This window comes from Ranitomeya variabilis, chromosome 7 (assembly GCF_051348905.1).
Source record: "Ranitomeya variabilis isolate aRanVar5 chromosome 7, aRanVar5.hap1, whole genome shotgun sequence".
NCBI classification, from domain to species: domain Eukaryota; kingdom Metazoa; phylum Chordata; class Amphibia; order Anura; family Dendrobatidae; genus Ranitomeya; species Ranitomeya variabilis.
In genome coordinates, this window is record NC_135238.1 from 36,715,792 (window position 1) to 36,739,009 (window position 23,218).

Sequence of the window (23,218 nt, forward strand, 5' to 3'; positions counted from 1 at the left end):
TTGTAGGTTTGCATGGGTTTCCTCGAGGTTCTCCACTTTCTTCCTATACTCTAAAAAGCATACGTGTAGGCTCATTGGTCCTAGTGTGTAGGTGAGTGAGAGACAGATTTAGGTTGTGACCCTAATTGGGGACAAGAACTGATAAGAGTAACCTCTGTGGAGCGCTGTGGAATATTAAGGTACAGTATGCTATGGCTTTACCAAAGAGAGGATACATCACATCAATCAATTAATTATAGATATTACCTAGGATTAGAAAAAGCTTCTCCATTTTCATTAAGGAGTAAAGCTTCAGCTGTGTCTAGTTTTTCACCTAAAAATAATTCACTTATAGGGAAGCTATCATCAGAAAATTACCAAAACGACCTACTGTTTAAACCAGGCTTTTGTGTTACATATATTTTTTTCTTTTTAAGATCTTTATTTTTTTAAACAATAGTAATCATGCAATTTTCACACTGGCCACTGGGGCTTTTTTAGACGCATACTTCCCATGCTTTCAGGAAGAGTTTGCAGCAGACTCCATATCATTAGAGGCATGATTACAATGACTAATAACACCTCTATACACAACTGATTACATATTCCACAATTACCTTTGCATACGCTCATTAGAGGCTTCTATACAAAGTGCAAAAATACATTTAACAAAAAAACCTGATGTATTCAATAGGCCATTTTCTTTCCTTTTAGGCTATGTTTCCACAGTCAGGAAACCTTCAGGATTTGCTGTGGATTGGACGCTGCTTACAGCTGCAGTGTCCAATCCGCAGCATCCAGATGCTACAGCATAGTGTAGGGGATTTTAAGAAATCCTATCTCCACTATGCGTACAAACACACAGGTGGCAGACCTGCATATCCGGACATGCGGCGCGTCTTTATAAACCGCAGCATGTCTATTTATCTTGTGGAGACCCTCCGTCTCTGCAAGATAAATAACCCAGTCTATGTATACGATGCGGTGAGTCCGCATGTGTTCAATGAACACATGCGGAATCACCCCTCGTACAACAGGGGGCGGCGCTTTGGGTGGAGCGGGGTGTCCGCTGCCTCCAAAGCGCAGGGAATCCTGAACGTAGAGACATAGCCTAACTGATTAAAAGCTCTACATTCCTACCTAGTAACGTATCTGTGTAATATTATTATTATTATTATTTATTTATTTATATAGCACCATTGATTCCATGGTGCTGTACATGAGAAGGGGTTACATACAAGTTACAGATATCACTTACAGTAAACAAACTAACAATGACAGACTGATACAGAGGGGCGAGGACCCTGCCCTTGCGGGCTTATATTCTACAGGATTATGGGGAAGGAGACAGTAGGTTGTGGGTTGCAGGAGCTCCGGTGTTGGTGAGGCGGTAGCTTCGGTAGTGGTGAGGAGGCAGCAGGGTCAGTGCAGGCTCTAGGCTTTCCTGAAGAGGTGGGTTTTCAGGTTCCGTCTGAAGGATCCGAATGTAGTTGATAGTCGGACAAGTTGGGGCAGAGAATTCCAGAGGATGGGGGATATTCGGGAGAAGTCTTGGAGGCGATTGGATGAGGAGCAAATAAGTGTGGAGGAGAGGAGGTCTTGGGAGGACCGGAGATTACGTGAGGGAAGATATCGGGAGATTAGTTCAGAGATATATGGAGGAGACAGGTTAAGGATGGCTTTATTAGGTCAGTATTAGTAATTTGAACAGGATACGCTGAGGGAATGGGAGCCAGTGAAGTGATTTGCAGAGGGGGGAAGCGGAGGAGTAGCGAGGAGAGAGATTAATTAGTCGGGCAGCAGAGTTAAGGATTAACTGGAGAGGTGCAAGGTTGTTAGCAGGGAGGCCGCAGAAAAGGATGTTGCAGTAGTCAAGGCGGGAAATGAAGAGGGCATGCACAAGCATTTTAGTAGATTGACAATTGAGGAAAGGACGGATTCTGGAGATATTTTTGAGCTGGAGGCGACAGGAGGTGGACAGAGCTTGGATGTGCGGTTTGAAGGACAGGGCAGAGTCAAAGGTTACTCCAAGGCAGCGGACTTCCGGTACGGGAGAAAGCGTAATGTCATTGATTGTGATAGATAGGTCAGGTAAGGAAGATCTATGGGATGGAGGAAAGATGATGAAGGTGCTCTGTAGCATATATCACTAAGAATACTAAAAAGATCCTTATTCAGTTACATTAAATATAAAGAACAGCTATGAGACGATATCTCATATTCATTATGTAAAGAAGAGTATACACTACTCACAGAAATTTAGGAATATTTGGCTTTCAGGTGAAATATATGGAAACCTTAAAAAGTTCTCACTACAGTGACTGTATCCTCTCTTTTGCTTCCTCCCCTGCCCAGTAGCTGTAGTATGATCAGACCATGTCCCTGTGTCCCTGTATGGTCAGACACAGCCATTACGCAGTACACAGCAGGGGCACATTTATAAGATTATCTCAGCACAGGAACATTTTATTTAAACACATCCAGTTATGTAAATGATTATTATTCCAAGATCTATTGATTAAAAAGTACTTTGTTCATGGGAAATAAAGCCCCTTTAACGACCAGAGGTATTTTTGTGTTTGCATTTTCATTTTGTGAACCCCTTATTCCTAGAGCCATAACTTTTTTTATTTTTTGGTAAAAATGGCCATGTGAGGATTTGTATTTTGCGGGACGAGTTGTACATTTGAACAACACCATTAGTTTTACCATGTTGTGTACTCAAAAATGGGAAAAAAAATTCCAAGTGCAGCGAAATTGCAAAAAAGTACAATCCCACACTAGTTTTTTGTTTTGTTTCTTTTATTAGGTTCACTAAATGCCAAAACTGACTAGCTATTATTATTCTCCATGTCATTATGAGTACATAGACACCAAACATGTCTAGGTTCTAATCTAAATCTAAAGTTTTATCTAAGGCTACTTTCACACTAGCGTTAACTGCAAACCGTCTCAAAACGTCTTTTTTCAGAAAAAACGCATCCTGCAAAAGTGTTTGCAGGATGCGTTTTTTTCCCCATAGACTTGTATTGGCGACGTATTGCGACGGATTGGCATACGTCGTGTACATCGTACGACAAATGCGTCGAAATTTGGCGATACGTCGTCGGCAAAAAACGTTGCTTGTAGGTTTTTTGTCTCCGCCTAAAAAACGTGTCGCGACGCATCCTGCGGCATGCGTCGTTGGCTACAATGGAAGCCTATGAGCGACGGATGCGTCGGGACACGTCGTACGACGCAATGCAGCGCTGCAATACGTTTTTTTACACTGAGCATGCTCAGAAGCTGGATTTTGTTGCCAATTGGCCAGACACCCCCAAATCTATATAAACCTGGCCTGGGCCTTCAACCCCACATATATGGCCACGTATATACGTGGCACTTATATACGTGGCACTTATATAATATAATATATTATATAGTATATAAGTTCCACGTATTTAAGTTCCACGTATTTAAGTGCCACGTATATAAGTGCCACGTATTTAAGTGCCACGTATTTAAGTGCCACGTATATAAGTGCCACGTACATAAGTTCCACGTATTTAAGTTCCACGTATTTAAGTGCCACATATTTAAGTGCCACGTATTTAAGTGCCACGTATATAAGTGCCACGCATTTAAGTGCCACGTATATAAGTGCCACGTATTTAACTGCCACGTATTTAAGTGCCACGTACATAAGTTCCACGTATTTAAGTGCCACGTATTTAAGTGCCACGTATATAAGTTCCACGTATTTAAGTGCCACGTATATAAGTGCCACGTACATAAGTTCCACGTATTTAAGTGCCACGTATTTAAGTGCCACGTATATAATTGTCATGTATTTAAGTGCCACGTATTTAAGTGCCACGTATATAAGTTCCACGTATTTAAGTGCCACGTATATGTGGCACGTATTTAAGTGCCACGTATATAAGTTCCACGTATTTAAGTGCCACGTATATAAGTGTCACGTATTTAAGTGCCACGTATTTAAGTGCCACGTATATAAGTGCCACGTATTTAAGTGCCATGTATATAAGTGCCACGTATTTAAGTGCCACGTATATAAGTTCCACGTATTTAAGTGCCACGTATTTCATGTAAATGCTACGATTTTTCAGTGCCATGTATTTCAGTGCCACGCATTTAAGTGCCACGTATTTACGTGCCACGATATTTCAGTGCCACGTATAACCACGTAGTTATAGTATTTATAGTACGTGGCACTGAAATACGTGGCACTATGACTGTCAGAAAATGTTCATTAAACGGTTAGGTGTGAGGTTAGGGGTAGGGTTAGGGTTTGGATCCCTTTATCATCATCCGTAGTTCATTAATCGGATTAATCCACAGTCGTCTCCGTCTCCGTTGCTGCAGAAGCATCCTCCGTCTTTCCGCTGCCGCCTCCTTCTCCCACACTATGATATCCAGGCGATTCGTCTCAAAGATAACGTCGGTAACCAAACTAGCAATCCTCACAAGAACACCTTCCATCGCTGCCACAAAACTAAAACCCTCAAAGATGGGCTGTATAAACAGTAACTATATAGTTTTCCATATTTTCCAGTAGCCAATCAAATTTGGGAGCCTCCCATTTTAAAAACGGATCCGTCGTAAAAACGGATGCAACGGATGGTAAAAACGGATGCAACGTATGCAACGCATCCAGTATTTTCGATGGAAACGTTTAGCGGATTTGCGATGGATCCGTCGAAATGCTGTATGCGTTGCATACGTTTTTCACTTTTTTTGACGCATCCGTTTTTTCGGCAAAAAACGGATTTGCGACGTAATGCAGTTAACGCTAGTGTGAAAGTAGCCTAAGTCGTGAGAAAAAATGCCAAAACTTTGTTAAAAACAATTGCGCCATTTTCCGATATTCATAGCGTCTCCATTTTTTGTGATCTTGGGTTGGCTAAGGGCTTATTTTTTGCATGCCGAGCTGACCATATAGGTATCCGATTGTTAGTCAGAGGAGGATCGTAATAAATCTATAGAAGACCGCAATCAGTGTCTGGACCCCATAGGGCAGAGCAGTCAGTTCCCCTAAATTCCCTATTATGTTCATTCTATACCCACCATATTTGGGTAGCGTCTGAGAAGGACTGTTCTGCTCCAGTACAGTAAACTATTGAATTAGAGAGAGGAGAAGCAGAATACTAATCGGATATTGTACATGAATTGTAAGGACTCATTTAGGGAACAAAGATTGTACATCATCATCTATTATACAGGACACTTTTGTTTTATTAATTAAGCAACTGGAGGGTATTGGGTGTGAACTAGGGTTGAGCGAAACGGGTCGATCATTTTCAAAAGTCGCCGACTTTTGGCTAAGTCGGCGTCTCATGAAACCCGATCCGACCCCTGTGCTTGTCGGCCATGCGGTACGCGACTTTCGCGCCAAAGTCGCGTTTCAATGACGCGAAAAGCGCCATTTCTCAGCCAATGAAGGTGAACGCAGAGTGTGGGCAGCGTGATGACATAGATCCTGGTCCCCACCATCTTAGAGAAGGGCATTGCAGTGATTGGCTTGCTGTCTGCGGCGTCACAGGGGCTATAAAGGGGCGTTCCCGCCGACCGCCATCTTACTGCTGCTGATCTGAGCTTAGGGAGAGGTTGCTGCCGCTTCGTCAGAAGCAGGGATAGCGTTAGGCAGGGTCCACTAACCACCAAACCGCTTGTGCTGTAGCGATTTCCACTGTCCAACACCACCTTCGGTGTGCAGGAACAGTGGAAGCTATTTTTTTTTTTTTTTCCTCAGCGCTGTAGCTCATTGGGCTGCCCTAGAAGGCTCCGTGATAGCTGTATTGCTGTGTGTACGCCACTGTGGAAACCAACTGCTTTTTTCAAAGCACATATCCTCTTGTTCCTTTCTGCACAGCTATCTTTTTTGTTTGTCCACACTTTTTATTTAATTTGTGCATCAGTCCACTCCTATTGCTGCCTGCCATACCTGGCTTACATTACTGCAGGGAGATAGTAATTGTAGGACAGTCCCTGTTTTTTTTTTTTTTTTTTTTTTTGTGGGAGATTAAGATTGGCATTTCTGCTACAGTGCCATCCCTGTGTGTGCCATCTCTCACTGAGTGGGCCATAGAAAGTCTATTTATTTTTTCCGTGATTTGTGTTCTAAATTCTACCTCAACACAAAAACACTACATCAATCAGTGGTAGAAAAATATTGGCCTCAGTCAGGGCTTGTGTGCCACTGCTGTGTGTGCTATCTCTCATTCAGTGGGCTATAGAAAGCCTATTTATTTATTTATTTTTTTTTCTTATTATTTGGTTTCTAAAGTCTCCCTGAAAAAAAAAAATAAATAAAAAAACAGTGGGAGAGTAATATTGCCCTTTCAGCTTGTGTGCCAGTCTTGACTCCTGGGTGTGCCACCTCTCTCTCATTCAGTGGGCCATAGAAAGGCTATTTATTTTTTTGGTTTTTTTAATATTATTTGGTTTCTAAAGTCTCCCTGAAAATAAAAGAAAAAAAACTTAAAAAAACAGTGGGAGAGTAATATTGCCCTTTCAGCTTGTGCGCCAGTCTTGACTCCTGGGTGTGCCACCTCTCTCTCTCTAATTGTGGGCCATAGAAAGCCTTTTTTTTTTTGGTTTTTATAATATTATTTGGTTTCTAAAGTCTCCCTGAAAAAAAAAAACATAAAAAAACAGTGGGAGAGTAATATTGCCCTTTCAGCTTGTGCGCCAGTCTTGACTCCTGGGTGTGCCACCTCTCTCTCTCTAATTGTGGGCCATAGAAAGCCTATTTATTTTTTTGGTTTTTTTAATATTATTTGGTTTCTAAAGTCTCCCTGAAAAAAAAAAAAACATAAAAAAACAGTGGGAGAGTAATATTGCCCTTTCAGCTTGTGCGCCAGTCTTGACTCCTGGGTGTGCCACCTCTCTCTCTCTAATTGTGGGCCATAGAAAGCCTATTTATTTTTTTGGTTTTTTTAATATTATTTGGTTTCTAAAGTCTCCCTGAAAAAAAAAAAAAAACATAAAAAAACAGTGGGAGAGTAATATTGCCCTTTCAGCTTGTGTGCCAGTCTTGACTCCTGGGTGTGCCACCTCTCTCTCTCATTCAGTGGGCCATAGAAAGCCTATTTATTTTTTTGGTTTTTTTAATATTATTTGGTTTCTAAAGTCTTCCTGAAAAAAAAAAAAAACATAAAAAAACAGTGGGAGAGTAATATTGCCCTTTCAGCTTGTGCGCCAGTCTTGACTCCTGGGTGTGCCACCTCTCTCTCTCTAATTGTGGGCCATAGAAAGCCTTTTTATTTTTGTTTTTTTTAATATTATTTGGTTTCTAAAGTCTCCCTGAAAAAAAAAAAAAACATAAAAAAACAGTGGGAGAGTAATATTGCCCTTTCAGCTTGTGTGCCAGTCTTGACTCCTGGGTGTGCCACCTCTCTCTTTCATTCAGTGGGCCATAGAAAGCCTATTTATTTTTTTGGTTTTTTTAATATTATTTGGTTTCTAAAGTCTCCCTGAAAAAAAAAAAAAACATAAAAAAACAGTGGGAGAGTAATATTGCCCTTTCAGCTTGTGCGCCAGTCTTGACTCCTGGGTGTGCCACCTCTCTCTCTCTAATTGTGGGCCATAGAAAGCCTTTTTTTTTTTGGTTTTTTTAATATTATTTGGTTTCTAAAGTCTCCCTGAAAAAAAAAAAAACATAAAAAAACAGTGGGAGAGTAATATTGCCCTTTCAGCTTGTGTGCCAGTCTTGACTCCTGGGTGTGCCACCTCTCTCATTCAGTGGGCCTTAGAAAGCCTATTTATTATTTTTTTTAAATATTATTTGGTTTCTAAAGTCTCCCTGAAAAAAAAAAAAAACATAAAAAAAACAGTGGGAGAGTAATATTGCCCTTTCAGCTTGTGCGCCAGTCTTGACTCCTGGGTGTGCCACCTCTCTCTCTCTAATTGTGGGCCATAGAAAGCCTTTTTTTTTTTGGTTTTTTTAATATTATTTGGTTTCTAAAGTCTCCCTAAAAAAAAAAAAAACATAAAAAAACAGTGGGAGAGTAATATTGCCCTTTCAGCTTGTGTGCCAGTCTTGACTCCTGGGTGTGCCACCTCTCTCATTCAGTGGGCCATAGAAAGCCTATTTATTTTTTTTTTTTAAATATTATTTGGTTTCTAAAGTCTCCCTGAAAAAAAAAAAACATAAAAAAACAGTGGGAGAGTAATATTGCCCTTTCAGCTTGTGCGCCAGTCTTGACTCATGGGTGTGCCACCTCTCTCTCTCTAATTGTGGGCCATAGAAAGCCTTTTTTTTTTTGGTTTTTTTAATATTATTTGGTTTCTAAAGTCTCCCTGAAAAAAAAAAAAAACATAAAAAAACAGTAGGAGAGTAATATTGCCCTTTCAGCTTGTGTGCCAGTCTTGACTCCTGGGTGTGCCACCTCTCTCTCTCATTCAGTGGGCCATAGAAAGCCTATTTATTTTTTTGGGTTTTTTTAATATTATTTGGTTTCTAAAGTCTCCCTTAAAAAAGAAAAAATACATAAAAAAAACAGTGGGAGAGTAATATTGCCCTTTCAGCTTGTGCGCCAGTCTTGACTCCTGGGTGTGCCACCTCTCTCTCTCTAATTGTGGGCCATAGAAAGCCTTTTTTTTTTTTTTTTTTTTTTAATATTATTTGGTTTCTAAAGTCTCCCTGAGAAAAAAAAAAATAAAAATTAGGTGGGAGATTAATATTGACATTAGTGCTTGAGTGACAGTCCTGCGTGTGTGTCATCTCTGTGATTTTGTGCCACAGAAAACAGAGTGTGGAACATTGTGCCTGATTTTCCTTGTGGTCTCACCAACCTGTTAAGGGATATTGAAATCATACTGAAGTTATAGCTCACCGTGTAAGTTGTTTGACAGCAACAAATAAAGTTACTTTGGTTAAGATTTTAAAACAATGAGGAAGTCTGGTGCAAGAGGTCGTCGTGGGCGTTCATTGTCAGCTGGTAATGATGGTAGTGGTAGTGGAGCATCAGGTGGTCGTGGGGATAAAAATATTCCACCTAAGTCTGGAGCTGTGGAGCCAGTTTCGTCGTCAGGCTACACAAGGCCTCGAACGCTCTCTTTTCTGGGAGTAGGAAAACCGCTTTTAAAGGCGGAGCAGCAACAGCAAGTTTTGGCTTACATTGCAGACTCAGCCTCTAGCTCTTTTGCCTCCTCTTCCGAAACTGGTAAATGTAAAAGCAGCGCGTCGCTTGTGGATGTTCACGGTCAGGGACAAGTCGCTTCCTTGTCCTCCTCAGCAAAAACTACAACAAGAGAGAAGGATGCAGCAGGCGACACAACGGGTCACTCCATGGAGCTCTTTACACATACCGTCCCTGGCTTAGAAAGTGAAACATTTAACAGGCCATGCCCATTACAAGTAGATTCTGACATGGAGTGCACTGATGCACAGCCACAGCCAGAGTACTATGCTGCTCCTTTGACTCAGACCACCACATTGCCCTCTCAGGGTACAGATCCACAATCAGACCCTGATGAGACTATGTTGCCCCGCCACGAACGCTATACCACCGACCGACACAGTGACACAGACGAAGTTGCACACGAGCTCGAAGAGGAGGTAATAGATGACCCAGTTATTGACCCCGATTGGCAGCCATTGGGGGAACAGGGTGCAGGCGGCAGTAGTTCAGAAGCGGAGGTGGAGGAGGGGCCGCAGCAGGCATCAACATCGCAACAGGTTCCATCTGCCGGGCCCGTATCTGGCCCAAAACGCGTGTCAAAGCCAAAACCTGTTGGAGGACAGCGTGGCCATCCGGTTAAAGCTCAGTCTGCAATCCCTGAAAAGGGATCCGAGTCTAGGAAGAGTGCAGTCTGGCATTTTTTTAAACAACATCCAACTGATCAGCGCAAAGTCATCTGTCAAAAATGTTCAACTAGCTTAAGCAGAGGTCAGAATCTGAAAAGTCTAAATACTAGTTGCATGCATAGACACTTAACCACCATGCATTTTCAAGCCTGGACTAACTACCAAACGTCCCTTAAGGTTGTAGCACCCTCGGCCAATGAAGCTAGTCAGCAACGCAACATCCCTTCCGTCACTGTAAGGCCACCATTTTCCGCACCACCGGCAGTATCTGTGCAGGTTTCTTTGCCAGCCAAAAGCAGTCAGGGTCAGGGAACCACCAGTTTTGTAGGAGGAAATATTGCATCTAGGGCACCGGCGGAAACAATACCGTCTCCAACCGTCTCTCAGTCTGCCATGTACACCGGCACACCCGAAAGTTCCACGATCTCCAGCTCTCCAGTCCAGCTCACCCTACATGAGACTCTGGTTAGAAAAAGGAAGTACTTATCCTCGCATCCGCGTACACAGGGTTTTAACGCCCACATAGCTAGACTAATCTCGTTAGAGATGATGCCCTACCGGTTAGTTGAAAGCGAAGCTTTCAAAGCCCTGATGGAGTACGCTGAACCACGATACGAGCTACCCAGTCGACACTTTTTTTCCAGAAAAGCCATCCCAGCCCTGCACCAGCATGTTAAACAGCGCATCGTCCATGCACTCAGGCAATCTGTGAGTACAAAGGTGCACCTGACTACAGATGCATGGACCAGTAGGCATGGCCAGGGACGTTATGTGTCCATCACGGCACACTGGGTGAATGTGGTGGATGCAGGGTCCACAGTCGACATCAATTTAGGGACAGTTGTGCCTAGCCCACGGTCTAGGAAACACTTGGCTGTAGGCGTTCGCACCCCCTCCTCCTCCTCCTCCTCGTCCTCCTGCAGAAGCTACAGCTCTTCCACAGAACGCAGTCTGCCAACCACTCCATCGGCAGATGACACTGTTGCACACCAGTTGTCCCATTATGGGCCAGCTACTGGCAAGCGTCAGCAGGCTGTATTGGCTATGAAGTGTTTGGGCGACAACAGACACACCGCGGAAGTTCTGTCCGAGTTCTTGCAACAAGAAACGCAGTCGTGGCTGGGCACAGTAGATCTTGAGGCAGGCAAGGTAGTGAGTGATAACGGAAGGAATTTCATGGCTGCCATCTCCCTTTCCCAACTGAAACACATTCCTTGCCTGGCTCACACCTTAAACCTGGTGGTGCAGTGCTTATTGAAAACTTATCCTGGGTTCTCCGACCTGCTCCTCAAAGTGCGTGCACTTTGCTCACATATCCGACGTTCGCCTGTACACGCCAGCCGTATGCAGACCTATCAGCGGTCTTTGAACCTTCCCCAGCATCGCCTAATCATAGACGTTGCAACAAGGTGGAACTCAACACTGCACATGCTTCAGAGACTGTGCGAACAGAGGCGTGCTGTTATTTATTTGTGGGAGGATACACGGGCAGGCAGTAGGATGGCAGACATGGAGTTGTCAGGTGTGCAGTGGTCTAAGATACAAGACATGTGTCAAGTCCTTCAGTGTTTTGAGGAATGCACACGGCTGGTTAGTGCAGACAACGCCGTAATAAGCATGAGCATCCCCCTAATGCGTCTGCTGATGCAAAGTTTGATGCACATAAAGGAGCAGGCGTCTGCACCAGAGGAAGAGGAAAGCCTTGATGACAGTCAGCCATTGTCTGGTCAGGGCAGTGTACAGGACGAGGTAGCGGGCGAAGAGGAGGTGGAGGACGAGGAGGATGATGGGGATGAGTATATTTTTAATGCCGAACCTTTCCCGGGGGCACAGGAAATTGGTTGCGTGTCACGGCCGGGTTCTGGTTTTTTGAGGGACACAAGTGACGTAGATTTGCCTGCAACTGCCCCTCAACCAATCACAACCGGAGATTTGACAACTGGAACTTTGGCCCACATGGCGGATTATGCCTTACGTATCCTAAAAAGGGACACACGCATTACGAAAATGATGAACGATGACGATTACTGGTTGGCCTGCCTCCTTGATCCACGCTATAAAGGCAAATTGCAAAATATTATGCCACATGAGAACTTGGAACTAATATTAGCAACCAAACAATCAACTCTTGTTGACCGTTTGCTTCAGGCATTCCCAGCACACAGCGCACGTGATCGTTCTCACACGAGCTCCAGGGGGCAGCAGACTAGGAGTGTTAGGGGTGCACACATCAGAAGTGGCGTTGGACAGAGGGGTTTTCTGACCAGGTTGTGGAGTGATTTTGCTATGACCGCAGACAGGACAGGTACTGCTGCATCAATTGAAAGTGACAGGAGACAACATTTGTCCAGTATGGTTACTAACTATTTTTCATCCCTTATCGATGTTCTCCCTCAACCGTCATTCCCATTTGATTACTGGGCCTCCAAATTAGACACCTGGCCAGAATTGGCAGAATATGCATTGCAGGAGCTTGCTTGCCCGGCAGCAAGTGTCCTATCAGAAAGAGTATTCAGTGCTGCAGGTTCAATATTAACCGAAAAAAGGACTCGTCTGGCTACCCAAAATGTTGACGATCTAACATTCATTAAAATGAACCACAACTGGATTTCGAAATCTTTTGCCCCACCTTGCCCGGCCGACACCTAGCTTTCCTATGAAAAGCTCTTGCCTGTGAATTACTTTTCTAATGTCTAATTTGCTGCAGCTGATTGTACAGCATACGACATGTTTACACCTCCCTAAATGGCAAAACTCCCCACACGGGGCCGTGGTATCGCGACTTGGCGCAAGCACCCGTGAGACTGCTGTTTGTCTGAAGAGGTGGGTGTGCTCGCTTTTGGTTGACAGCATTGCTACTGGGTCCCTCATAGTACAATGTAGTGTCTCTGGCGGTGGTGGTGCGCACCCAACGTCAGACACACCGTTGTAACATGAGGGGCCCTGGGGCGGTCCCGCCGGCCTCAAGAGAGTTCCCCCCTACCCCAGCTCAAAATGTGCTCTACCACGTGCAAAATTATGTCGCACAGCTCCACCAATCTTTAGTCTATTCGCTGACATCATTCAATGTCTGGCACTGACAATACAAATTTGTAGACATCTATGATGCAACTTAAAGTAGTCTGTGTCTGTGTCCTATATTGGCACCATTAAATAGTTACTGCCAAATTACTATGTCAGAAACTCAGTAGATGAGCCCACCCCTGTACCTAAGTATGCCACCTTTTTTTTTGTTTTGGTTGTTTTGCGAGACATTAACATCTATTTATATTTTGGGAGTACTGGGACAGACACTCCTTGCACTACTCCTCCACTCACCACCAAGCTGCCTGTGTATCCATGTAACCGCTGTAAAGCTGCCATGAGCCTATTGTTTGTTATTTTAGGCCTTTGATAGCCTGTCTGCGGTCCCTACTTTAAATACTCCTCCACTCACCACCAAGCTGCCTGCCCGTGTATCCATGTAACCGATGTAAAACTGCCATGAGCCTATTGTTTGTTATTTTAGGCCTTTGATAGCCTGTCTGCGGTCCCTACTTTAAATACTCCTCCACTGACCACCAAGCTGCCTGTGTATCCATGTAACCGATGTAAAACTGCCATGAGCCTATTGTTTGTTATTTTAGGCCCTTGATAGCCTGTCTGCGGTCCCTACTTTAAATACTCCTCCACTCACCACCAAGCTGCCTGCCCGTGTATCCATGTAACCGATGTAAAACAGCCATGAGCCTATTGTTTGTTATTTTAGGCCTTTGATAGCCTGTCTGCGGTCCCTACTTTAAATACTCCTCCACTCACCACCAAGCTGCCTGCCCGTGTATCCATGTAACCGATGTAAAACTGCCATGAGCCTATTGTTTGTTATTTTAGGCCTTTGATAGCCTGTCTGCGGTCCCTACTTTAAATACTCCTCCACTGACCACCAAGCTGCCTGTGTATCCATGTAACCGATGTAAAACTGCCATGAGCCTATTGTTTGTTATTTTAGGCCCTTGATAGCCTGTCTGCGGTCCCTACTTTAAATACTCCTCCACTCACCACCAAGCTGCCTGCCCGTGTATCCATGTAACTGATGTAAAACAGCCATGAGCCTATTGTTTGTTATTTTAGGCCTTTGATAGCCTGTCTGCGGTCCCTACTTTAAATACTCCTCCACTCACCACCAAGCTGCCTGTGTATCCATGTAACCGCTGTAAAACTGCAGTATTTTGCTTATAAAAAAGAAAATACTGGAGAGATATCAAATGCAGACATTTTAACATTAAAAACAAAAACACATACAACAAAAAACTGGTACAGTACAAAAATTGGCCACCAGCTACAAAAACTTTCTCCTGCAAGTAGTTAACTGAAAGGTTTTTTTCCATTGAAAACACAGATATGGCATCCACCGAGTGTTGTCCTGTCGCGTCTTCTTTATATTATTGCCAAGAAGCTGCAACTGAATAAAGCTGTGCTTCAACCTTCTGTTCCAAATTACCATTTTTAAAAATGCCATTGGCTGTTCCGGCCTACTAAAGGTGTCTGTCTGCCCCTGCCAGGTGTTGTCCTCAACTGAATAAAGCTGAGCTTCTACCTTCTGTTCCAAATTACCATTTTTAAAAATGCCATTGGCTGTTCCGGCCTACTAAAGGTGTCTGTCTGCCCCTGCCAGGTGTTGTCCTCAACTGAATAAAGCTGAGCTTCTACCTTCTGTTCCAAATTACCATTTTTAAAAATACAATTGGCTGTTCCGGCCTACTAAAGGTGTCTGTCTGCCCCTGCCAGGTGTTGTCCTCAACTGAATAAAGCTGAGCTTCTACCTTCTGTTCCAAATTACCATTTTTAAAAATGCAATTGGCTGTTCCGGCCTACTAAAGGTGTCTGTCTGCCCCTGCCTGGTGTTGTCCTCAACTGAGTAAAGCTGAGCTTCTACCTTCTGCCTCTTACTAACTGCTGTTTTTTTTTTAAATTGGCTGTTCCGGCCTACTAAAGGTGTCTGTCTGCCCCTGCCAGGTGTTGTCCTCAACTGAATAAAGCTGAGCTTCTACCTTCTGTTCCAAATTACCATTTTTACAAATGCAATTGGCTGTTCCGGCCTACTAAAGGTGTCTGTCTGCCCCTGCCTGGTGTTGTCCTCAACTGAGTAAAGCTGAGCTTCTACCTTCTGCCTCTTACTAACTGCTGTTTTTTTTTTAAATTGGCTGTTCCGGCCTACTAAAGGTGTCTCTCTGCCCCTGCCAGGTGTTGTCCTCAACTGAATAAAGCTGAGCTTCTACCTTCTGTTCCAAATTACCATTTTTAAAAATGCCATTGGCTTTTCCGGCCTACTAAAGGTGTCTGTCTGCCCCTGCCTGGTGTTGTCCTCAACTGAATAAAGCTGAGCTTCTACCTTCTGTTCCAAATTACCATTTTTAAAAATGCCATTGGCTGTTCCGGCCTACTAAAGGTGTCTGTCTGCCCCTGCCAGGTGTTGTCCTCAACTGAATAAAGCTGAGCTTCTACCTTCTGCCTCTTACTAACTGCTGTTTTTTTTTTTAAATTGGCTGTTCCGGCCTACTAAAGGTGTCTGTCTGCCCCTGCCAGGTGTTGTCCTCAACTGAATAAAGCTGAGCTTCTACCTTCTGTTCCAAATTACCATTTTTACAAATGCAATTGGCTGTTCCGGCCTACTAAAGGTGAATGTCTGCCCCTGCCAGGTGTTGTCCTCAACTGAATAAAGCTGAGCTTCAACCTTCAGTTCCAAATTACCATTTTTAAAAATGCAATTGGCTGTTCCGGCCTACTAAAGGTGAATGTCTGCCCCTGCCAGGTGTTGTCCTCAACTGAATAAAGCTGAGCTTCTACCTTCTGTTCCAAATTACCATTTTTACAAATGCAATTGGCTGTTCCGGCCTACTAAAGGTGTCTGTCTGCCCCTGCCAGGTGTTGTCCTCAACTGAATAAAGCTGAGCTTCTACCTTCTGTTCCAAATTACCATTTTTACAAATGCAATTGGCTGTTCCGGCCTACTAAAGGTGAATGTCTGCCCCTGCCAGGTGTTGTCCTCAACTGAATAAAGCTGAGCTTCTACCTTCTGTTCCAAATTACCATTTTTAAAAATGCCATTGGCTGTTCCGGCCTACTAAAGGTGTCTGTCTGCCCCTGCCTGGTGTTGTCCTCAACTGAGTAAAGCTGAGCTTCTACCTTCTGCCTCTTACTAACTGCTGTTTTTTTTTTAAATTGGCTGTTCCGGCCTACTAAAGGTGTCTGTCTGCCCCTGCCAGGTGTTGTCCTCAACTGAATAAAGCTGAGCTTCTACCTTCTGTTCCAAATTACCATTTTTACAAATGCAATTGGCTGTTCCGGCCTACTAAAGGTGAATGTCTGCCCCTGCCAGGTGTTGTCCTCAACTGAATAAAGCTGAGCTTCAACCTTCAGTTCCAAATTACCATTTTTAAAAATGCCATTGGCTGTTCCGGCCTACTAAAGGTGTCTGTCTGCCCCTGCCTGGTGTTGTCCTCAACTGAGTAAAGCTGAGCTTCTACCTTCTGCCTCTTACTAACTGCAGTTTTTTTTTTAAATTGGCTGTTCCGGCCTACTAAAGGTGTCTGTCTGCCCCTGCCAGGTGTTGTCCTCAACTGAATAAAGCTGAGCTTCTACCTTCTGTTCCAAATTACCATTTTTAAAAATGCCATTGGCTGTTCCGGCCTACTAAAGGTGTCTGTCTGCCCCTGCCTGGTGTTGTCCTCAACTGAGTAAAGCTGAGCTTCTACCTTCTGCCTCTTACTAACTGCTGTTTTTTTTTTAAATTGGCTGTTCCGGCCTACTAAAGGTGTCTGTCTGCCCCTGCCAGGTGTTGTCCTCAACTGAATAAAGCTGAGCTTCTACCTTCTGTTCCAAATTACCATTTTTAAAAATGCCATTGGCTGTTCCGGCCTACTAAAGGTGTCTGTCTGCCCCTGCCTGGTGTTGTCCTCAACTGAATAAAGCTGAGCTTCTACCTTCTGTTCCAAATTACCATTTTTAAAAATGCCATTGGCTGTCCCGGCCTACTAAAGGTGTCTGTCTGCCCCTGCCTGGTGTTGTCCTCAACTGAACAAAGCTGAGCTTCCACATTCTGGCTTTCGCCCTATACTATCAGATATTAAACTGCATTTGGCCTACTAGTGTGGTTAGGCCCTTGAAACAGTGTCTGCTGCTCTTGGGTTTGCTACTCCACTGAACAAAGCAATGCCGCCTGTTTAGTCCTGTTACCAATTTTGAACTGCATTTAGCCTACTTTATTCTTTGGCCCTATATCTGTTTCCTCCTCATCCTGCCCATTGCCCAGCCACTGCTAGATGAGTCTGCTGGTACATTGACCTAGACCACTACATTCCCCTTATACTCTACACAGCCAGAATCTGACCCTGCTGAAAGTAAGGTTCCCCTTCCCGCATGTTATACCACCTTACACAGGGACAGAGAGGAAGGTGCAGATGAAAGTGCAGGTTCCTTCATCAGGTGGGGGGGCATACTCGTTGGCGACGTCACTGGCACAGGGCCCCTCAGAGTACGCAAAAGTGTCGCTGCTGGTGGGAGGCGCCCCCGCCATGCAAACACACCGCCGTACTTTGAGGGGCCCTGTGCCAGTGCCAATGCGAACGAGTGGGCCCCCCCTGCTTGCTCAGGATCACAGCACTTGCAACGTTGAAATACTTACCTTTCCCTGCAACACCGCCGTGATGTAGTCCGCATTTCCTGGGCCCACGAAAAACTTGAGCCAGCCCTACTCCCCCCACAACTTTTGCCAAATGACCCCCAATTCCCTATGCCCAACTATTATTATAAAGCTAATTAAGATTGACAAGCTTCAGAAACAAGAATGGATGTTTTTGGCATTAAAATGGGCACTGTAGGTGTTTTCCTGGCCTCCACTCACTGCCGACTATGCTTCCCCATTGACTTGCATTGGGTTTCGTGTTTCGGTCGATCCCCGACTTTTAGCGATAATCGGCCGACTGCACTCGACTCGACTCTGGACAAAATCGGGTTTCACAAAACCCGAATCGATCTTAAAAAAATTAAAGTCGCTCAACTCTAGTGTGAACCAAGAGATGAGTTCTTACCCAACGAGCTCTGGATTGCACTACAATTAGTTGTAAAGGTTAACATGAAAACTACTCTTCTGAGAATTCACTAAAAAGGTTAGACATAAGATCTGAAGGTTTTCTTACCAGCGCTTGGGGGGAACCGACCAGTTTGGCATCTTCATCTAACATTTTAATTAGTTTTTCAAACGTTGGGTCATCATACTCAAACCTTTTCCCAAAGATAATAGAGCAGATTACATTGGAAACTGCACTGTTTATCAACATGTGATTATTGAATGGTTTGCCTAGAAGAATAAAAAAATCAAAACAATAAATTAAATTATCAATAAAAAAACTAAAAAACATAAAAAATTACTCAATCTAAAAGATCATTTTTAACCCCAATGTAAAACTGCCTTCAGTAATGACTGTAGATCACTGAAAATACCAAGTGATAATTGAAGCAAACCCACAACCTGAATAACAATTGAAATCCTAATGATATATTTAGATGCTGCAGATGTTTTCCACGTGCAGAAAAATGTGATGCAAATATAGAGCAAAAACTTCACTCTTTGTGGTGTACCCTCTACTATATGTGAATTGGGGTTTGCAAAACCCCTCTGAATAACACTGTAGTTTAACTGTGTTGCGAATTGACAATGGCTCAGTGGTTAGCACTTGCAGCGCTGGGGTCATGGGTTCAAATCCCACCAAGGACAACCTCTGCAAGGAGTTTATATGTTCTCCCCGTGTTTGCGGGGGTTTCCTCCAGGTACTCCGGTTTCTTCTCACACTCCAAAGACATACTGATAGGGATTCTAGATTGTGAGCCTCAATGGGGACAGTGCCAATAATGTTTGTAAAGCACTGTGGAATTAACGTCGGTACACAAATCAGTAAAATAAATAAAATAAATAAATTCTGTAGACCGGGTTGGAGAAAGCGATAGACAAGAAGTTAGAGTATATAAAAGCTATGCCATAAAATGTGAATGATGTATCTTACCATTGTGAGATCTAAAACTTTCTATAAGGGGCATTAATTCATCTTGAATTCTGGCTTCCACACTTTTCTTCCCCATTCCAAAGTCTCGAAGTGTTGATAGCGTGAATCTCCTCATGGATTTCCATTGTTCTCCATTGGAAAATATTATACCTAAAATATAGCGTATTTTTTAGATTATAAGACACACTTTTTTCCACCAAATTTTTGGGAAAAATGGGGGTTCGTCTTATAATGCGGATATACCCTACTGGCCGCAGGGGATCAGGGTCCCAGGGTCGCTGCTGGAGGATGCAAGAGTGGAGCTTTGCTGCTGGCTGGGATGAGGGGGTGTTCATGGAGCGGCCCCCAAGTGCAGGGCAGCGGGGTACTCGGACCCGGGTCTCTCTCTCAGTTCTGGGGATGTCACGGTGGCCTGACCCGGTCCGTGGCCCTGCTAAGGGGCGCCCAATTAAAGATGTAGGTGATGGTGTAGGACGCAGTAAATGACGAGGACACAGGGTTGCAGTCTCTTTACCTCTTTGCTGAAGGCTTCGGCATCCACAATCCAGAGCACTGCTAACAGGGCTGGCTGAGACCAGCCGGTCCGAAGGCACATCCAGAGTTCCCTTTGCAGGTGGAAATCAGTAGCCTATCTACTAGCGCCTGGGTGTTGTAGTACTTCCCTGATGAGCACCATGGGATAGTCCTCAGAACTGTCGTGTTTGTTTCTGTTCTTTCTCTCTCCGTCCTCACGATGATATGGATAGGACGCACCCGTATGACGGGGTAGGCCTGGAGCTATTTTATAGGGACCCTAGAGACGCCCCTCTCCCACAATTGCCTCCGTTGTCTTCATTAGGTGTAAAAGGTGAGACAGCCAACCTAGAGTTAACTGCCCTGCAGTTGGTTCGAAGTAATGCGTAGAGTCTATTACTTCCTCGGCGTTCCGGCCACCGGCTACGCGCCTCTGTAGGATGTTGCCGATCTCGGGGCCCGACTCCTACTGGTTCTATCTCCTTTGTGCTGTGATCTCGTTTCTCACTTCTCCACAATATCCTTCGCTTCGTGTCCTTTCTTAAGATGCCGCCGCAATGAGGTGCAGGCACGGCTCCGTAACAATCTGTCCTTTCGCTAGGCCTCTGTCAGGATCCCACCCCTGACAGGGACCTCCCTGAATCTTCCCAAGCAACGCTCTCCTCTCACTAGATGTTACCTGGGCAAAACCCAGTCAGCTTCTCTCTAACTTCCTATCCAACCCCCAGTTTTACCAAAGTGTGAGGAGTGGCCTAATACATAGAACCCTTTGCTCCCCCTGGTGGCCGGAGTGTGAAGTGTAATGTGTGACTGTGATACCTGGTCAGGTGAACTCTTTTAGTGCAATCAGACATACCATCACTCCCCTTAGCGGCAGAGCAACGTTACTGCAATGACCAGGACCCTGGGGTGCTGCATTCAGATGTGCAGCGCCGCCATGGGTGTTCAGCGCTGCCGGTGTTCAGAGCTGCGGTAGCTCTGCCGACATCTTGTGAAAGCCCAGAGCCCCGGCAATTTCATGATTTCCTATGTGGTCGACTGAGGGAAAATGGCTGCCAGTGGCAACGCATGCGCAGATGGAAATCTCTGCACCAAAATCTCGGGAGACGAGATCTTAGTGCCGCCGCCATCAGCCATTTTCCCGGAGACCACCACATAGGGAACATGAAGTTGTGGGGGCTCTGGGCTTTCACAAGAAGTCACACCCGCAGTGCCGAACACCTGCAGTGCCAAACACCCGCAGCACCGAAGACCCGCCGCACCGAACACCCACAGTGGCATGCAGCACCGCACATCCGAACACCCCCTCATCCCAGCCTGCGGCCTGCAACAATGCTCCCCTCTTGCCTCCTCCAGCAGCGACCCTGGGACCCCACTTCACCGCAGCCACCGCCCACGGTAAGCAATTAGACCCATGGATAATAAGAAGCACCACCTTTTTATTAAAAAAAAGTTTTTTTTCCTATTTTCTCCTCAAAATTTGGGGTGCGTCTTACAATCCGGTGTATCTTATAATCCGCAAAATATGGTAGTTAAATATGAAACACTTTGGCAAGTATTAATTAATCATACTGAATAGAAAACAGCCTTATCATCTCAACAGTCCAACAAGTAGTTTCTTTAAAAAGTTGAAGACGTTGAATTCTGTGATTTAAAAATTAAATTTATAAATAAAACCCACAAATAAGAAAATGCATGTAAATTGACAACTGATGTTGTCATACGCAATAATAATTCTACTAATAACAAGAAAGAAGAAAAGAAAAAATGATGGTTAGAGAAAAGATGGAAAAAGTGAGGACAAAAAAGAAAAAATGAAAAATAAGGAAAAAAACAGGAAAGTAAGAAAGAATTAAGAAAATAATAATAAAGCTGAAAAAGAAAGATGAAGAAGAAGATGACGGACAAGGAAGAAAAAGAAGAAAAGTAGAATGAAGATGATAATGGTAAAGATGGAAAAGAAAAAGGCGAAAGAAGAATAATTAAGATAATGATTATTATAATGATAATGATGAAGAAGGAGATGTAAATTGAACATAAGATAGAAAATGAAGAGAATGATGAAGTAGATGAATAATTAAATGAAGAAAAAAAATTCAGAAGGAAGATGAAATCAAAGAAAAGAGCAAAATGAAAAAGGAAGACTGAACATGATGATGAAGAGGATGAATGAGAAGAAGGAAACAGAAAAAGAATGATGTATAGAAGTAGAAGGAGACGAAATAGAAGTAGATGAAGAAGAAGGTAGATAAAAGCTAAAAAAAAGGACTGCTGGTTACTTTCTAGGAATAACCTGAGCGCTTCCCCTCTTCCCTTTTTCTTTTGTGTCTTACTTGTTCATGTTCACAATTGACAGATAAAAAATGTTCAGTTGTTTGTTCCCCTGGATTTGTTCAATAAATATCAGCAGCTTCATTTTAATGTATATTACTTTGTTTAAAATTGACAAAAAAAATGTTTAAAAAATAAATTAATAAGAGAAAAAGGAAGTAAAATGTGCTGATTATGATGACGGTAAAGTAGGAATAAGAAGAATGCAGAATTATAGACATTAGCCATTATGACTTTCCCCCTTCATTACGCAACCTCTAAGAATTGGCATAAGTGTTTAAAGTGTTCTTCAATTCAAAAAATGTCCTTATAAATGACATTTAGTGATGTTTTTAGTGCATCTTCAATTAGCAGAATCAGCTATAGTTATTGGACTTTAAAGTATTCTGCTCCCCTTACAGGTCACCATTGTGGAATTTACGATTCATAGAATGCACAATATCATAGTTCTATAAATACCATGTCCTTTGAAGGCAGCTTTGAAGATTGGAGTAATCGCCCGTTCTCCAAAATCCTCAGCTTGTGTAACAAGTGCTTCTTTCACAATCTTATATCCAGCAAGTATCACCATTTTTTGGGGTCCAAAATGTAAAGTAAATATTTCGCCATACTTCTCAGAAAGCTGCAAAATATCATACTTTTTAGTCATATAAAACATTAATTTGAATAGCTTTTCTTTAAAGACAAAAATTGTGTTTTCAAACCACAATGTCAATCAAGCAGAGCCAATAAAGATAAACTTCCAACAAGCCACAGTTGTTGTTGAGACCATGAAGCTGGGGAAACATGCAAAAATCTTGACCTGATCAAGGTATGTTGCTTTAAAACTAAAATCAGAGAACAAGAGACCTAAAGACCAGATAGGAACAGCTGCAAAAATAAGCCTGACAGGATAGAGTTGGAAACAGCTAGTGTATGAAGGATCTAAGCTAACTGGAGTGATGCCCTGAACTAAAGAAGGGACCTGGACTTAGAAGCTCAGTGGTGACATTGGGAGATTGACTGCATCAGTCTGCTTGCTTTGAAATGGCCACAGCTGCTGGGACAATAAGAGGGGAGTCTGTTATGACCCCAATGGCGAGGGTCTCAGAGGAACGTGGAAGTCTGCAAGATACAAAAATCCAGCTCATAGGGCAGTGGTAACTGGGTTGACCATATATCTACTCCTAACGCCAACACTAGAAGTAGCCGGGGATCATTCCTACGTTGATTCTAGATGACACGCGCCAGCCGGAGAATCTAACTACCCCTAGTAGAAGAAAACAAAGACCTCTCTTGCCTCCAGAGAAAGGGACCCCAAAGCAGGATAGAAGCCCCCCACAAATAATAACGGTGAGGTAAGAGGAAATGACAAACACAGAAATGAACCAGGTTTAGCACAGAGAGGCCCGCTTACTAATAGCAGAATAAAGAAAGGTAACTTATATGGTCAACAAAAACCCTATCAAAATCCACACTGGAAATTCAAGAACCCCCGAAACGTCTAACGGTCCGGGGGGAGAACACCAGCCCCCTAGAGCTTCCAGCAAAGATCAGGATACAG

At 43.7% G+C, this 23,218-nt stretch overlaps 1 protein-coding gene across 1 annotated transcript in view; it reads right to left on the reverse strand.

Annotated features, from left to right (window-relative positions):
• LOC143785742 (cytochrome P450 2K1-like) overlaps positions 1 to 23,218 on the reverse strand; it is a 53,280-nt gene that overhangs the window by 20,823 nt on the left and 9,239 nt on the right. Inside the window, exons 2-4 of the mRNA XM_077274834.1 lie at positions 22,135 to 22,297; positions 18,832 to 18,981; positions 17,968 to 18,128 (exon numbers count right to left, since the gene is read on the reverse strand). Coding sequence (XP_077130949.1) covers positions 17,968 to 18,128; positions 18,832 to 18,981; positions 22,135 to 22,297 — 474 coding nt within the window. The remainder of the gene's footprint in view (positions 1 to 17,967; positions 18,129 to 18,831; positions 18,982 to 22,134; positions 22,298 to 23,218) is intronic.